Source organism: Podarcis liolepis, assembly GCF_965112155.1.
Source record: "Podarcis liolepis genome assembly, chromosome: 1".
In the NCBI taxonomy this organism is placed as follows: domain Eukaryota; kingdom Metazoa; phylum Chordata; class Lepidosauria; order Squamata; family Lacertidae; genus Podarcis; species Podarcis liolepis.
This window is the reverse complement of record NC_139554.1, coordinates 32,825,483-32,843,914: the sequence shown is the minus strand read 5'-3', so window position 1 is coordinate 32,843,914 and position 18,432 is coordinate 32,825,483. Positions and strand designations below refer to the sequence as shown.

Below are 18,432 nucleotides of genomic sequence, written 5' to 3'. Positions count from 1 at the left end.
GGAGCTGGGACCGAGCAACGGGAGCTCACCCCATCGCGGGGATTCGAACCACCGACCTTCTGATCAGCAAGCCCTAGACTCAGTGGTTTAGACCACAGTGCCACCCACACCCCAAATAGTAATTGTGTAGGCTGGAGGACTTGACCATATTTAACTCGACTGGTCCCCCCCCCTTGTTTGCTTGCAAGGTGCTTTGGGGTTGCCTTGGGCAAGATAAAGCAACTAACAAATGTAATATAAATAAGTAAATAAAAATACTGAATGAATGAATAAATTGATTTATTTCGGTCACTGACCAAAGTGCAAACATATGCAACAACAGTGAGCATACAGATATAAACAGCGTAAAATTAATCTCTAAGAGCTGAAGTATGATAAATAATTCAGACACAAAACAGCTCTCTCTCTATGTTAAAACCTTATATGAAAATACTGAGCCAGAACAGTGGTCTAAGCAGCCCATGGCTGTCTCTTCAGAGGGGCAGAGGATTCCCCTAGCTCCTGGCCTTTTAATTGGGCATACCGAGGATAAAACATAAGCAAGGTCAATGGTCCATATAGCCAAACTGGGTTTGATGAGGCCCTAAGCTATCAAGGTAATGGGGCCATTTATATGTTCAGCTGTCTTTTGGCAACAACAAATTGCCACTGTTTTTCTGTTGAATATGGGACGTGGGTGGCACTGTGGGTTAAACCACAGAGCCTAGGACTTGCCGATCAGAAGGTTGGCGGTTCGAATCCCCATGACGGGGTGAGCTCCCGTTGCTCAGTCCCTGCTCCTGCCAACCTAGCAGTTTGAAAGCACCTCAAAGTGCAAGTAGATAAATAGGTACCGCTCCAGCGGGAAGGTAAACAGCGTTTCTGTGCGCTGCTCTGGTTCGCCAGAAGTGGCTTAGTCATGCTGGCCACATGACCCGGAAGCTGTACGCCGGCTCCCTCGGCCAATAAAGCGAGATGAGCGTCGCAACCCCAGAGTCGGCCACGACTGGACCTAATGGTCAGGGGTCCCTTTACCTTTACTTCTGTTGAATATATGCTATGGTAATTTATGGACCTAATAGGTATCTAAAGCCATTTGCACATGTTGTCATGCAACCAGTCCATGCAGAATGTAGGCACCCTATATATAGAAATGAGCAAACCAGTGATATTTTAGGGAGCAGGATAGCAGGCTTACTTACATCACTTACTTACATCATAGGAGCCTAGACAACACAACACAAAACAAAACACTGTTGCTGTATGTAGGTTTTATTTTATTTGTTTTTTATCTTATATTTTCGAAATGTACATCCAGGGTTTTTTCCCCTTTAATTTTTTGGGGCCCCTCCAAGAGAGTGGGGCCTTAAGCTATAGCTTGTTTAGCTTATATGTAAATCCGGCACTGGTCCAAGCAGCCTACAGCTGTCTGAGAGGGGAAGAGGACCCCCAACTCCTGCCGAGGATAAAACATAAGCAAGGCCGATGGTCCACGTAGCCTAGCATCCCACAAGCAAGACCTGAACGCCCTCTCTCCACAGAGAGCCCAACGCAGCCGAGGGGATCGTTTCCAGCGCGACCCTCCCTTGCCCCAGGGGGCGCTCTCGCCCACGACGCACCCCCAACCCCACCGCTTCCTCTCCCACTCCCTGTAAGCCGCGGCCGGCCAGGCCTGTCTCTCTTGCGTTGACTCCGCGTCCCAGCCCGTTGCTAAGCGACCGCGCGCGCTTCTCTCCCCGCGGCGGGCCAGAGCTGCTGCTGCCGTCGTCGTTGGCGGCCGCTGAGGAGGGAGAGGCTGGGAAAGGACGAGATGGGGAGAGGTGGACCCGAGCCGTGAGGGAACCGCTTTCGGGTTGGCGCGGGAGGAATCGCGGAGCGAGGTTTGCTTGAAATGTTTCGCGGGGGAAAGTTAACGTCGGGCGAGGATTTGGCGCGAAGCAGCTGCGTGGCAGAAATCCAACAGGTTCAGGTTTCCATCGTCGTGGGAAACCCCCTAAGTCAGGCATAGGCAAACTCGGCCCTCCAGATGTTTTGGGACTACAACTCCCATCACCCCTAGCTAACAGGACCAGTGGTCAGGGATGATGGGAGTTGTAGTCCCAAAACTTCTGGAGGGCCGAGTTTGCCTATGCCTGCCCTAAGAGGAAAGGGGCTTGCCCTGTTGAATTTTTCGGTCCCAACTCCATTGTTTAGGGGTAGTCGGAGTCCATGAGCAACTTGAGGACCACGGATTCCCAGCCCCAGCCTGAAAGGCGCAGGACCGACCCTGCCAGTGGGTGGGTGTGGGATGGATGTGGGAACTATATGGCCTGTGCCAGATTTATGTATAGTAGTACCTCAGGTTACATACGCTTACATATGGTTACTGTAATGCTTCAGGTTACAGACTCCGCTAACCCAGAAATAGTACCTCAGGTTAAGAACTTTGCTTCAGGATCAGAACAGAAATTGCGCAGCGGTGGTGCGGCAGCAGCAGGAGGCCCCATTAGCTAAAGTGGTGCTTCAAGTTAAGAACAGTTTCAGGTTAAGAATGGACCTCCGGAAAGAATTAAGTTCTTAACCCGAGGTACCACTGTGTAAGCTAAACAAGCTATAGCTTAGGGCCCCACTCTCTTGGGCCCCCAAAATTTTTTAAAGGAAAAAACCACTGTATTAATTGTATTTCAGTTCAACAATTACTTTGGTAAAATACATATTGTGTTATGTGCAAATGGATTTAGATATCTATTAGGTATCTATTAGGTACCTATAGCATATATTCAACACAAAAAACAGCGACAATTTGTTGTTGGCAAAGGACAGCTGGACATATAAAGGGCCCCATTACGTTCAGTAGCTTAGGGCCTCATCAAACCTAAATCTGGCCCTGCCTAAAGGGCACAGGACCCTGCCAATGGGTGGGTGCGGGATGGATAAGGGAACTATATGGCTGCTGTGTGTGATGACTTGGTTGTATATAATCAGCTAGACCTGTTGCGAAAGTAAAAAAAGGCGTCCCCAATTAATTATGCAGCAGATTCTTTTTTCTTTTTTTAAAAAAGCAAGTATTTTGTTAAAATGGCAGACAGCAATCTCTGTCTTAAAAGAGGCATTTCTTCCTCTTTTGCTCAGAAGGTAAGGCCTCTCCTAAGAAGGCACCTGGTATAACTTTCACACACATCATGTAAAAAAGTCAGCACTTGTGCTGTTTCAGAATCATTGCCTTTTACTTATATGTACAATTGTGCAAATTAACTAACATTTATTTTATCAACTTGCTTTTTCTAATAGGCAGTACCCTTATTGGAAACTATTTAGTCAAATTAATGTTGAAATATCATTCGGGATTTATTTATTTTTATAGAGGAGCAGGTTTTAATTAATTAATTAATTAATCAATTGCAATTACATCCCACTTTTTCTCCACGGAGCCCAAGTGGCATAAATGGTTTTCTCCCTCCTCATTTAATCCCCACAGCAACCCTGTGTGCTGGGTTAGGCAGAGAGACTATGACTGGCCCAAGATCACCCAGTGAGCTTCATGGCTGAGGCTGAACATTTTATCAATCTGTCAGTCAGTGATATAGTTTGCTTGTTGTTTGTGTGTTACCTGTGGTGCTGGGGAAGGAGAAAAATTAAATGGGACAATTGAAGCCCTCCTGTTCCTCTCTCTGACTAACCATGGTAAATTAAATGTTTGTGGCTTTTCTGTTTTTCTTCTCCTTTTTCAGACTTCCTAGCAGTTCTTCAAAAAATATTTAGAGCTTCATATAAATTAGCATATCTGGAATCACTTTTCAGCTTGTCCACATGAAGCTCCCAGATATGCTAATTTACAAAGTCAAGAATATTAAGAGGTCTCTTAATCTTTTATAGCTATGAATTTTAATCACATATAAGTAAAATTCTATGCTTATTTCTTGAAAGGTGCAAAGAAATGGCTAGAAAACATGAGCATTTTGGCTTAAGCTATTTGGAAGAATTGCGTATCCTTAAGGAACGTGAAAATATCTGCAAAGAATCTCGACAGAAATTTGTCAGGTTTAAACAAGCAATTGCTGATGTTCATGGAGAACTGGAAAAATCCAATTTGGAGGTTGAACCACCTGAAACAACTTTGTCTTATAGGAGCTCAAGGAGCCCATCCCCACATCTTGAAAGTACAGATTCTTCTCTTGAAGTGGATTCTTCTAAACGTCTGAAAGCAGTTAGGATCACTGTTACCGGCCTGGAAGATCAAACACAAGATGTCACAACTTCACAAAAGACATCTAAGAAAGAGGGCAGTGTTGACAAGAAACAGTCCCCTAGTTTTAAGAAAACAACCTCAGAAATCAAAAGTGATAACATGGAAGATGAACATGAACAAGTTGCAGTAGCAATAGCTTCTTTCGTAGGTACAAGCAAACAACTCACAATGCTAAAGAAACCAGAGCCCCCACCGAAACCCAAATATCAAAGGAGTCATGTGAAATCACCAGCTAAATCTGTTGCTCTACAGAAAAAGAGTTTGGGTATGGAACAACTAAAGCAAAAAATAACATCGGACGAAGTAGTTGTTTCTACAGTTGGAGGAACCAGCGCTTTAAATGTAGAAGCTGATGACACACATTCTGTGATTTCTGGTTCAAGTGGAAAATCTGATATGTTGAAAGAAATTTCAAAACCATCCTTATTAGGTTCAATATTTGACGTTGAAATATCAGTTAGTAAAAGAAGCAGTGGCTCATCTAGTATGAAGTCTGCTGCAGAGGCTTTGGTAGAAATTTCACGTGGGAGTACATCAAGCATTTCAAAAGCGAGGCACCTCTCGCGAAGTAGGTCACAACTACAGCGTTCCCTGCAAAAGATGCCTTCTGGAATAGCTGTAAGGTCTATTGATGAAATTATTGCATCCCTGAAGTCTACTATACCAACTCCCTCGGACCTGAGGATCAAAGAGCTTGTGGAGAGTATTCTTGGTCAGGACTACAACGTAAACAAAGCAGTAGGTGGACTTAGAATGCATGAAATATGTTTGGTTTTATTTTTAAAATTTGCATATTTTTCTCTGAAACCTACACTGTGCTGTAACACAGATAAAAAGTAGTACCTTATAAAACTAATAGTTAGACTGGGCAAATATAAATGCATCCTCCTTTGATAGGTTTTCTGTAGTTTAATAGATATATTAGTAGAAGTATCCTGGAAGTACACAAAAGCCATAGTTGCAGCCTGCTGCAAAGTATGTATGTATGCATGCGTGTGTGTGTGTGTGTGTGTGTGTGTGTGTATACAGGCTTCATCCTGGTGGTTCAAAGTGAATTAAAATGGGTTAAAATAAAATAAAACAAAACACTTATTCTGTTTCTGACTAGGGCCCTAGGGAAGAGTTTCATGCATGTGAAACACATACTGAGGGTGCTTGTCTACATGACTTTCATGTTTGAGTATCATGTGCAGCTTTCCAAGTTGATATTGGATACAGAGATTGATGTAGTGCCTAACCTACAGTATACAGAGATCAAGTTCATAGGTATGGTACAGCTTGAATTGTGCCAGAAATGTATAGGATCATAGTAGAGTGGTTATTGATAGAACGTGCTTTAAAAAAATTATACGGGAGATTCCACACTTACATTAGCATCAACTTCAGCAAAATGTTTTACTGTTGTTTGACATTGGTGTACTTTCTAATATATTTATATATATTTTCGTACTATGAAGATATTAGCTATGAATGAAGAACTTCAGGCGAGAGAACAAGGGACTCCAGCTGTAGAAGTTTCACCTTTGGAAATGGAACAGGTAAAATTGATAAGGTTCAAAGCATTATCAGAGAATGATGTTAATTTTTTAGTATTGTTTCAGAGGACTGCTCTAATAAATATTTTAGTCCTTTATCATATACGCTGTAATCAAAGTAGCTGCAGATTGAAACGAAGGAATATTGGTTGAACTGAATCCCCACTTGCCCTGTCACTTGTACATAGTAGCATAGGGCCACTGATCCCCCCACCCCCAGTACGGAGCACATTGACTCCATAAGAAACTACTATGGAGGATTTGGGGACCTGGAGCACCATGTGAAATGACAAAGCCTGCAGCTTCTGGGAATTGGTAACATAGCTTCCCGGTAGGTGAGCAGACCTTTAGATCCAGGCCTAAATGTGAAAAGAATCTAAATTGTATCACATAGTAGTACATACTATGTAAACAGATGCCTTCCTCATGGCTAAAAGATGATGCTAAGAATCATGCTTTTTAATCTTAATCTTTGCAGGCCACAGCACAACAGGCCAGTGGCCACAGAGGCAGGGAAATGACAGTGTGATACAATAAGTAAGACAAGACACCACTTTGAATTGAAAAAGTGGCCACAACTTGATTACAGATGTAAGATGGATTTTGGCATGGGCATTGGGTTTGTATCCTGGATCAGCAACCTGCTTGCTGACTGATATCTCCATCAGGGTAGAGCCCGGCAAAAGGATAATCCCCATTGATACAGATCTAATGGTGGAATTCCATAGGATGCCATTCAGGGATGTTCTTTAACCTGTCGTCCCCCATCAAATGCTTTCATTATGGCTAAAATGTGACATCAAAGATCATGCTTTTTAATCTTAATATTCTTCTTTCTTTCTCAAGCCGCCACCTGTTAAAAAAGACCATCTGGCAACAGAGTTGGCACCTGAAGAACTGACACCAGAAGATGCTGAACAAGTGAAAGTGGTATAGCTTAAGCTTCTGTTATAGAAAAATATTTGTTTCTTAACCTGATATTCTACACTGTTCTGCCTAATGGCAGCAGAACATAGAATTGATTATTGAGCTTACAGAGAATGAGAATGCATGCCATTGCTTTGGTACTGGGACAATGCCTTTATATGGAGAAGGAGCATTGCGCTAGCTGAGGTTGTGCTCCAGATTTGGAATGGATTACAAAATAAACTTACACATGCAAAAAGTGGTGGTGGTAGGTACAGTTAGGAGACAAGATGGGTTATGTTGCACTGCTGTTTACTGCTAGTCAGTTTAGGGAGGTTCTTTAACATTTGCACAAACACCCCTGCCCCACTGCAAGGACTAAAAGTGGCCACAGTTAAATTTCACTGTCAGGGTGAAATAAACTAGTATAACAGAACTTGCTTTAGCCACTTTACAATATACTGTACCTTGTATTCCAACTATTTTATATCTGTTGAAAGCAAATGATGAAATGAGAGCTGAAAACAAACTTGGTTTTATATACATAATGTTATATATTTTATGTTATTTCTACAGTTAAATATCCTAATTTGAAATAGAATCTGCTTCCTTTTCTCTTTTGTTTTGAAAATCTCTCTTTTTAAAAAATATATCTTTATTAATTTAAAATAAATACATTTACAAGAAAACAGATGTACATACAAGTAAACAAACATACAATCAAACAAACAAACAAATAACAGAAAATCTCATGAATATTCCTTGAATTGTTTTTGTTAGCAATGACTTACTTATAGTTAAAATTTAAAAATATATATATTGTAAGCGTTAGCTGCCTGTCTTGTGTGATTCAGCTGCCCTCCCATCACAGTTGCAGTTTGGCTGGACAGGGCTAGGGTAAAGAACAATGGTGGTGAGGTTGGGTGTGTGCAAGGATGCTGGCAGAGCTAATCTAGTGCTTCTGCTAGTATGCCTGGGCAGCCTCAACATGACTGCCTCCATGCCCCCACCTCACGGTCTCAACCGGGTACGGGAATCTACAGCAATGCCAGCACTGGGAGGATGACTCAACCACACAGGCTGCTACTGGTTGTAACGAAGCATAACAATTACTACTTGTGTTATGTCTGCTTCTGAAAATTGACATCCCTGTACATTTGCCAAGGAAAGAGCTCCCTTCTTTTGAGAATCCATTCAAGCCCGTTGATTTGGGGCAGTAAGAAATTTGCAACAACTGCTGCTGGGTTGGCAGGCATATAAGCATTGGGTCTCTGATTAATATACAGTATCCTTCCCCCAACCTGGTGCCCTCCAGATCTTGTGAACTGCAAGTCTTAGCAGCCCCATTCAGACTGACAGGGCTTGGGGATAATGGGGTTGTAGTCCAACAAACCTGTGATGGGCTACAGGTGTAGTATTCCTGGTGAAGATGATACAGCTTGTTCATAAAACATCACTTCTTTCATCCATGATGATTGATACTGTAGATTGTATATTTGCCCTTTATTTTCTCTAGGATATACCAGGATCACCACGAAGAGCGAGCTTTCCCCAAGCTCACCATCCCCAAGCTCATTTTCAAATGGAAGCCGCAAGAGTGAGAGAATATATTGCTGAACTTAAATTCTAAACTTTCTTGTTTCTGACTACTCCTTTCTTTGCTGATGCTACCTGTATTATTCTCTTTCCAAGCTGCTGTTTTATGCATCCTTTTTCTTATTCTTGTATCCCATGTGCCATCTGCTTTCTCAGTGTGAGCCTAGTCTTTGAGCAGGGTGCCTCCAATATGCCAATGACACTTAGCTCTGTTTATCTTGACATCAGAATTAGGCAAAGCTGTGCGGATTCTAGACAATTGGAGGGCTGGATAAAGCTCTATAAAGTGAGATAGAATCCCAGCAAGTCGGATGCCCTGTGATCGGGTAGTTTTCCAGGTGCTCTCAGATTAAACTGGTGAAGTGCTGTATCTCAGTGGAAACCACCAGACTTGCATGCAGAAGGTTCCTGGTTCAGTCCATGCATCTCCAGGCAGGGCTGGGACAGATTCCTGGCATTGAGCAATTGGCGTAGATTAAGGATTCTGCTGGTTTACTGCCCGCCTTGCTGCCCAGCAGTCTTCCTGCCTGAGCTGACAGTCTTGGAGGTGGTGTTGAGGACTCCCAGACTGCTGGTTCTAGGGACCTTCAACATCCATGCTGAGGCGGCTGGCTTTGGGGTGGCTCAGGACTTTATGACTGTCTGAATGTCTGACCAGCTTTATATCATGGTTGTTAATCAGCTTCCTATGTTTGGTGAGCCTTTTAGAAAAGACAAAATGTTATTCTTTTGGTAATTTATTCTGAGCAGGTCTCCCATACAGTAGACAAGGAAAAAGGATAGAATGACTGAAAAATATAAAATGACTGTTTCTTCTATGTAAAGTAAAGCTGGGATTGGTTGATTTGCTAATTTAGGTGGTTGGGAATAGGGTTTGGTAAACTTTGGACCATGGAATGAGAGATCAAAACAAAAGCTTATTTTTAAAATACTTTGTATTATTTTAGATTTAAATTTTTTAAAAAAATATTTATATATTTATTTTATATATTTATTTTCCTGAACATCAGGAAGACCAGTCTTACAGTAAGAGCTGGTTGACAGTGGTACAGACTCGCATAAGAGCTGGTGAACTCTCCTTGGAGATTTTAAAGCAGAGGTTAGATCATCTTGTATGATCTAGTTGAGATTTCTGCATTGCAGGAAGTTGGACTAGATGACCCTTCCAACTCTACCATTTTCTCTATTGTTTTAAACATAGCAAATTAAAAGCTAATCATTCTCACAGTGTAAAGTTATGCTTGTTTACTTGGAAGTAAATTCCACTATATGATTGGCAGCCACAAAGAGCAAGATCACTGATTACTTGTAATGTTTGAAAAGGAAGCCTCTTAAATGCCTCTTATGTGAAACATAAAGTGAACCATATAATACCAACCAGTGCTGCTGTAGAGAACAGGCTAACCCACACGTGTAACAAGATTCAAGGATTTGTGTTGCAGCAACCTCAGATCAGAGGAGTGGGGATGTTCTGTGGCACAAGCATTGTAATAGAATAAAGAGATGCAGGAATTGCCTGTGTAGAGCACTATAGTAGTCCTCAGATTAATAGAGGAGCATGGGTCGGTTGGGTCTTGGTAGCAAAATGACACCATTATTTCTACTAGCCAGCAGAAATTATGTGAAAAGTACCTCTGAGCATGTGTACAATTCCTTTCTCATTACCCTGAGCAATAACAGCTTGTCCCTTCCCTATACAGAATTAGTGAAAAGGATAGAGGGCAAGATGAAGATGATACAGCTTGTTCATAAAACATCACTTCTTTCATCCATGATGATTGATACTGTAGATTGTATATTTGCCCTTTATTTTCTCTAGGATATACCAGGATCATCACGAAGAACGAGCTTTCCCCAAGCTCACCATCCCCAAGCTCATTTTCAAATGGAAGCCGCAAGAGTGAGAGAAGATATTGCTGAAGTTAAGGTAAAACTTAAATTCTAAACTTTCTTGTTTCTGACTACTCCTTTCTTTGCTGATACTACCTGTATTATTCTCTTTCCAAGCTGCTGTTTTATGCATCCTTTTTCTTATTCTTGTATCCCATGTGCCATCTGCTTTCTCAGTGTGAGCCTAGTCTCTGAGCAGGGTGCCTCCAATATGCCAATGACACTTAGCTCTGTTTATCTTGACATCAGAATTAGGCAAAGCTGTGCAGATTCTAGACAATTGGAGGGCTGGATAAAGCTCTATAAAGTGAGAAAGAATCCCAGCAAGTCGGATGCCCTGTGATCGGGTAGTTTTCCAGGTGCTCTCAGATTAAACTGGTGAAGTGCTGTATCTCAGTGGAAACCACCAGACTTGCATGCAGAAGGTTCCTGGTTCAGTCCATGCATCTCCAGGCAGGGCTGGGACAGATTCCTGGCATTGAGCAATTGGCGTAGATTAAGGATTCTGCTGGTTTACCGCCCGCCTTGCTGCCCAGCAGTCTCCCTGCCTGAGCTGACAGTCTTGGAGGTGGTGTTGAGGACTCCCAGACTGCTGGTTCTAGGGACCTTCAACATCCATGCTGAGGCGACTGGCTTTGGGGTGGCTCAGGACTTTATGACTGTCTGAATGTCTGACCAGCTTTATATCATGGTTGTTAATCAGCTTCCTATGTTTGGTGAGCCTTTTAGAAAAGACAAAATGTTATTCTTTAGGGATAAAGGTTTCTTCACAGACCTCAACCTCATTGTTTACATTTTAAAAAATTAAACACTGCCTCACCTTCTTCTCAAGTATACTGTATGTTGCTGTTAAACTTAGGGACAAAACAGATGTGACACCTTTCAGACAATAAGCAATAGCAGGTCCAATCTGGATCAGGACCTTGTGCAGGGTCAATATTTCAGTGTTATATATTTGAGCTAAATATTTTCATACTTAGCTAGATTAGGAGCCAAGTATATATATATATATATATATATATGAAGGAGCGTCTCCACCCCCATCGTTCAGCCCGGACACTGAGATCCAGCGCCGAGGGCCTTCTGGCGGTTCCCTCATTGCAAGAAGTGAGGCTACAGGGAACCAGACAGAGGGCCTTCTCGGTAGTGGCGCACGCCCTGTGGAACGCCCTCCCATCAGATGTCAAAGAGATAAATAATTACCTGACATTCAGAAGACATCTTAAGGCAGCCCTGTTCAGGGAAGTTTTTAATATGTAATGCTGTACTGTTTTTAACACTGATTGGGAGCCGCCCAGAGTGGCTGGGGAAACTCAGCCAGATGGGCGGGGTATAAATAATAAATTATTATTATTATTATTATATATAATTGAGGGAAGTAGAAATGTATATCTAGACTAAAATGTCCTCATAGGCTGATGAAGAAGTGACTGAAATGCCAAGAGAGAAAGTAGAGCATTCCTCATTATCATCTTCACAAGAGGTAATAAGCTTCCATGAAAGTGAAGAGAGTTCATCTTCAGAGGTTGTACAGTTACAAGAGCCAACTCCTCCAAAGCAAAAAGATGTGAAAAAGGCCATACCTGAACCATCACAGGTAGGAGATAAATTTTAAAATACCATTTATTCATATTTAGATCTCGGAAAGACTCTTTACAGAAAGGACTCGTAAGCCATTAAGTCACCTTAAGGAAAAAACAAAGGAGGGAGTGATCTCTTTGATTATTTTGGTTGCCCTTTTCTGAACTTTTGCCAACTTTGCAATATTCCTTTGGAGGTGAGGCAACCAGAACTGTACACAGTATTCCAAGTGCAGTCATACTCTAAATTTGTAAAATGGCATTATGACATCGGCAGTTTTCTTTTCAGTTCCCTTCTAGCATGGAAAAGGATGATTAGGAAATAATTTGAAAATAAAGCAAATACTAAGGAAAGTAGCCTGTAATTTCCAGGATCTCCCTGAGTCCCTTTTAAAAATGGATGTTACATTGACCACTTTCCAGTCTTCAGATATGGATGCTGATCTTAGGGACAAATCATAGACTCTCATTAGAACATAAACATCTGAATCAGGAGAGACTCTGAAAGGTCTGGACTGGTATGTGCATGCATTAGTGTACTGGATGAGGGCCAGTAATCTGTACTTGAATTTTGGAAAGAGAGATGCTGTTTGGGTGGGTGGTCTCTATGTTTGGGTGGTAGGCAAATTATTTTGCTTTCATTTTTGCCTACTCACAGAGATCTAGCTTCACCTTTGAGAAGCTCCAGATTATTCCAAGGCATCCCACTTTGCATTGGAATTTGTGAAATTCCAGCACACACTCTTACTAAATATCTTACGCTAGATAGAGTATCAGCAACTTACCTGCTCAGAGCAAGGGTCTCCCTCACATGTTTTATGATAGACCAGCTTCATTTATGAAAACCATCTCCATTTTATCTCCTTAAAGTTTGGAGGGGGTAGGGAAGATTGATAATGAAGAGAAATTCTTCATTCAAGAGCGTTGAACGGAATTGAGGCAAACATCACTTGTGCAGATGACACATCGGAAGAGGGTTAGTTTTGCTTTTCTACTTCAGAAAGGCAGCTGTCTTGTCCTGAATCTGATAAGGAGAAGTGTGGAAGACATGCTAATTCTTCTTGATCAAGGCTTCAGCTTTTATATATTTAATAATTCTGGTTTTAGGGTTGCTTTCCATAATTTAACATGGACAGATGGCCTGTCTGTGGTTGTGGTCATCCCTAACAACAGGGAGGAGCAAGGAATTTTAAAAAAGGGGTAGGAATATTACTGCACATCTGAACAAATAACCCAACTGTGAGGCTGCTGAAAGTTTACTTTAGCCATTCTTTTTTAATGTTCTTGACTTTACCATTGAATTTTATCCCTGTATAGAAGTCTCTGTCTTCAGACATAGAGCTGGAAATAAAAGGCAAATCAATTCCAAAGGCTAAACCATTTAAAATTCAGGAGGATTTAGAAGATCTTGATGAACAGCATCCCGTATCTCTGCTTTCCACTTGGACTACAAAGATCAAGTGAGCTTAAAAATATTTCCTTTTTAGCACTAATTTATTTATTTTTATTAGTTTTCCAATATACCCCCAATTATAGCCAAATTATAACAATAGCAATTTATTGCCAAATTATACAATTATCAAAATGCCAATCAGCTTCCAGTTAATACATTTTAGTTAAAATGGCTCCCCGCATGGTGGTTTGGGTGCATTTCCAATCTATGTTACCTAATCTTAATGTCAGTTACATTTAAGTCATAATAATAATCCCATAGTCAACAGCTACATAATTAATGATTTCCATTCGTGATATTATAATATATAAATTTATAAAGCTTCAAGTGAGGAACTCAAATTATTATCTTTATTCTGCCCTGTGTGTGGAAACTTATGTGCATAGAAATTTCTTCTATCCATATATTGTGTTGTCTCTTTCACTTCCCAGCAGTTGTTTCCCCCATTGTGGCTTGGAGGTAGAACTGAATCTCGAAGTTTATCACTCTGTCCCTTGCTTCGATGTCTCCGTACAGGCGACAGGCCTCGGAACAGGCTAAAAACCATTCTGTCTCACTAGTTAAACATGTCAGGCCTCATCATGGGACTGAAACTGCCTTGGTCGCACTGGTTGATGATCTCCGGCGGGCTAGGGACAAAGGTGAGAGCTGTTTCCTAGTTCTGCTGGATCTCTCAGCGGCGTTCGATACCATCGACCATAGCATCCTTCTGGACCGTCTTGAGGGGCTGGGAGCTGGGGGCACTGTTATACAGTGGTTCCGCTCCTTCCTCCTGGGCCGTGTTCAGAAAGTGGTAGTGGGGGATGAGTGTTCAGACCCCTGGGCTCTCACTTGTGGGGTGCCTCAGGGTTCTGTCCTCTCCCCCATGCTTTTCAACATCTACATGCGGCCGCTGGGAGAGATCATCAGGAGGTTTGGGCTGGGTGTTCATCAGTATGCGGATGATACCCAGCTCTACCTCTCTTTTAAATCAGAACCAGTGAAGGCGGTGAAGGTCCTGTGTGAGTGTCTGGAGGCGGTTGGAGGATGGATGGCGGCTAACAGATTGAGGTTGAATCCTGACAAGACAGAAGTACTGTTCTTGGGGGACAGAAGGCGGGCAGGTGTGGAGGATTCCCTGGTCCTGAATGGGGTAACTGTGCCCCTGAAGGACCAGGTGCGCAGCCTGGGAGTCATTTTGGACTCACAGCTGTCCATGGAGGCACAGGTCAAATCTGTGTCCAGGGCAGCTGTTTACCAGCTCCATCTGGTACGTAGGCTGAGACCCTATCTGCCTGCGGACTGTCTCGCCAGAGTGGTGCATGCTCTGGTTATCTCCCGCTTGGACTACTGCAATGCACTCTACGTGGGGCTACCTTTGAAGGTGACTCGGAAACTACAACTAATCCAGAATGCGGCAGCTAGACTGGTGACTGGGAGCGGCCGCCGAGACCATATAACACCGGTCTTGAAAGACCTGCATTGGCTCCCAGTACGTTTCCGAGCACAATTCAAAGTGTTGGTGCTGACCTTTAAAGCCCTAAACGGCCTCGGTCCAGTATACCTGAAGGAGCGTCTCCACCCCCATCATTCTGCCCGGACGCTGAGGTCCAGCGCCGAGGGCCTTCTGGCGGTTCCCTCATTGCGAGAAGCAAAGCTACAGGGAACCAGGCAGAGGGCCTTCTCGGTAGTGGCGCCCGCCCTGTGGAACACCCTTCCAGCAGATGTCAAGGCGATAAACAACTACCTGACATTCAGGAGACATCTTAAGGCAGCCCTGTTCAGGGAAGTTTTTAACGTGTGATATTTTATTGTATTTTTGGTTTTTATGGAAGCCGCCCAGAGTGGCTGGGGAGGCCCAGCCAGATGGGCGGGGTATAAATAATAAATTATTATTATTATTATATTATTATGTCACAGATCTTCGCCATTTTCCCTTCAGCCTAGGAAAAGGTGGGCAGTTTTTGAACACACTGAAGATTTAATACTCCTTTCCAGCACCCAGAATCTCTGCAGCATTCTTATCACAGCCGCCAAATTCTTTTCCTTCCAGAGATTTATAGCCCAATTGAGCTTGATTTTAGATTACATTCTGTCAGTAGCACACACAAATCTTGGTCTCTTTTTCCTTGTCGTTTATTTTTAAACGGAGGTGAGGGGAATTGTTTTTTTTTTTTAGCACTAATTAATAATACTATGCATTTATACAGCACTTCAGAGTGTTCAAAGTGTTTCACATAAATTTGCTTTTGTAAACCTTAAAGCAAACCTACATAGTAGGTCGCATTATCATCTCCATGTTTCAGGTGAGGAGACTTGGAGAATAGTGGTTTGCCGAAGGCTGCCTAAGGAGTTCACAGCAGAACTGACAGAAGCGTTAGTTGCAACACAAGAACCACTCACTGCATTACAACATCATAAATGTTCTAGAGTGCAGAAGATTCAATCCTAAATTACAAAGAGTAATTGTTGCAGATTATTGCCTAATGTAGGGAAAGGGCCATAGCTCAGTGGTTTGAATGCAAAATGTCTCAGTGTCAGGGAAGAGTTAGAGTTAGAAGATTCCAGTTTCCCAGAGGGAGAAAGCATTCCCCAAGGGGGGGAGGAGAGCTGTGAATTGAAGAGAAGAGAGCAACAGGGAGGGACTGGCTGTTCCCAGGAAAGGCAAGGGTTAAGTTCTAGCTCAGATTCGGAGGAGGGGAGATACAGGCCAGCTCTAGCCAGGAGGTTAGAAAAAAGAGCGGGAAAGCGAAGGGAAGGGCGCCTTCGCCATTTTGAGAGTGGCTGGTCATGGAGAAGCAGAGCTCAGAAGGTATCTGAAAGAAGTGACTCTGAGGAGTAATATTTAAGAACCGTTTATAAGAATGTTTTGTTAATACGCAATAAAAAGTTATAAAAGAACAAGAAGCGTTTGTGTGGTGATCTGAAGAGGACAACGAGGTTCAACCCTTGCCATCTGTAAGTAGGGCTGGGAAATATGTCTGTCTCAGAATACTGCAAAATAAAAAAATTCCTTCCAGTAGCAGCTTAAAGACCAACTTAGTTGGTACTTAAGGTGCTACTGGAAGGAATTTTTTTATTTTGTCTATGGCAGACCAACACGTCTACCTATCTGTAATCAGAATACTGCAGTCAGTGTTGACTAGAAATGGGCAGACTTCAGCTTTATGAGATCTACTTTTTTTTTCTTACTGGAACCCCTAAAGTCACCAATAGGAATTTGGTGCAAAACTCATATACTTAGAATGAAAGAATTCAGTAATTGGTTTGAGTACCAGAGTTTAACTTTGCTCATAGTTTGCTCACAAATCCACTCTTGGCTATCTCTCCCCCAGTTCATTTCAGCAATCTCTATCTCCATCATGTGTGTGCGTGTGTGTGTAATTATGTTGCCATTGGTTAACGTTTGGTAATGATCAGTCCTTTCTGATCTACTTCAGATCGTGCAGAGATCTACCAGTAGATCCTGCTCTACTTTCTGCCCACCCCTAATTTAGTCAAGGCTGAAGTTGATGGGCCCATGGTCCATATCCTCCCAACATTTCTCCAATGAAAATAGGGACGTCCTAAGGAAAAGCAAGATATTCCAGGATCAAATCAGAAATCGGGATTTGATTACCGCAATGTATTTTATGTGGGGTTTGCCTTCTGCTTGTTCCAGAAAGTGCAGAATGCTGTAGCATGGTTGCTGTCAGGAGTAAGACCTTGTCAGCATATAACACCTGTGCTCAGATTACCTGCATTGGTTGTCGATTTGTTACTAGGTGAAGTTCAAGGTGTTACTCTTGGTATATAAAGCCCTTAATGGTTTGGCTTACTTGCAGGATTGCCTTACCCACATAACTGCACACTTGACAGTTTTGATCTGTGGAACTAGCAGTGTTACATGCTACATAATACTTGTTCCACAGTTGCGAGAAATAAAGCTTTCATTTTATTTACTTATATTCCCTGGAGGCCCCCCCCAAATACATTATGAAAATCTATATTCCTGCATAATCCTGCACACCACAACTGATAATAGTATACATCTGTGAAACATGTTAGAAATAGATCTTTTAGTGTGGCAGCACCTACACTTTGGAACTTCTGGCCAATTGACATCAGGCAGCCGTCTTTGCTGTACTCTTTTTGACACCTGCTTAAAACAGATTGGTTTAGGCAAGCTTATTCAGACATGTAGATGTTGCCACGTTTTAATATTTAATATATTAATTAATAAAATTAAAATATTTAAATTATGTTAAAATGTGTTTAACTATTTTTACTGATAATTTTACTATCTCTTGTAAACTGCTTAGAGGTTTTAGTACAATCAAGCAGTATTTGCATGTTGTTAAAATAAATAAATAAATAGGGAAGGGCTGCCTTATATCTTGTTGTACGTCACATTGGAAACCATCCACCTGAATGTCCACACCCCCAAAGTCTGTCCCCGTCCTCCACATAACCTCCCCAAATGTGGAAAAATGTAGGTAGATGGACCACATGTTTGAAACAACCCTGCTTTTTCACTTATTTCTTAAAATCTCACCATCTTGCATGTTATGTGCTGAATGGTACACATAGTTCCTTGCAATCATATCTGCTTTAAGTTACACTCCTATACCCACTTACCTGAGAATATGCTCCATTTAACCTACTGTGACTTACTGATGAGTAGATCTGCTTACTTTTGAGTAGACTTACATAGGCTTGTGCAGATAATGGCTATGCTATAATCCATAGAATTGATGAAAGAAATTAACTAATTAGATGTATTCCTCTTAAAGACCCTGGTACTTTTAATAAGTCTTGTCTGTGGCAGACCGTGGTGCATGGCTTCCCTATTAATTGTATGCATGCGTTATTTCAGTAAGTTCGGTTGCATTCCTCAGAACTTAATTCATTAAATATGTTTGGTATTGGCCTTTCAATTGAATGATGTGCCTGGCATCATTTCCTTTACAGTATTTATTTATTTTCGCATTTGTTTTTCAGTTTTGCACCCTTTGGAATAGTAACTTCTTAGGGTCAAATGTGTTTTGGAATACCCCAGGTTACTCCTCCACTACTTTATTGGTGTAGGAAAAAAGCTTTAATTACTAGCTTTTGTTGTGTTTCAAGCCCTGAAAAGTTTCTGGGACACGGAAGAGAGCCTTTTTATGGCAAGTCTGAAGTTTGTAAATGGATATTACTTTCAATTAAGTAACCGAGAGCAGACTCATGGGAAAAGAATTCCAAAGTTTATGAAACGGTCAAATTGGCATTTAAGTGACCCCGTGCATGCCATTGCTTATCTACATT

The 18,432-nt window shown here is 42.0% G+C and overlaps 1 protein-coding gene across 1 annotated transcript in view; it reads left to right on the top strand.

Annotated features, from left to right (window-relative positions):
• Window positions 1–1,628: 1,628 nt before the first annotated feature.
• The window catches only part of TTC6 (tetratricopeptide repeat domain 6), a 64,525-nt gene continuing 47,721 nt past the window's right edge, over window positions 1,629–18,432 (top strand). The window contains exons 1-7 of the mRNA XM_083505614.1: window positions 1,629–1,859; window positions 3,886–4,945; window positions 5,665–5,745; window positions 6,589–6,672; window positions 10,064–10,171; window positions 11,549–11,731; window positions 13,032–13,174. Of these exons, the coding sequence (XP_083361740.1) occupies window positions 3,896–4,945; window positions 5,665–5,745; window positions 6,589–6,672; window positions 10,064–10,171; window positions 11,549–11,731; window positions 13,032–13,174 (1,649 nt within the window). The 5' untranslated portion in view covers window positions 1,629–1,859; window positions 3,886–3,895. The remainder of the gene's footprint in view (window positions 1,860–3,885; window positions 4,946–5,664; window positions 5,746–6,588; window positions 6,673–10,063; window positions 10,172–11,548; window positions 11,732–13,031; window positions 13,175–18,432) is intronic.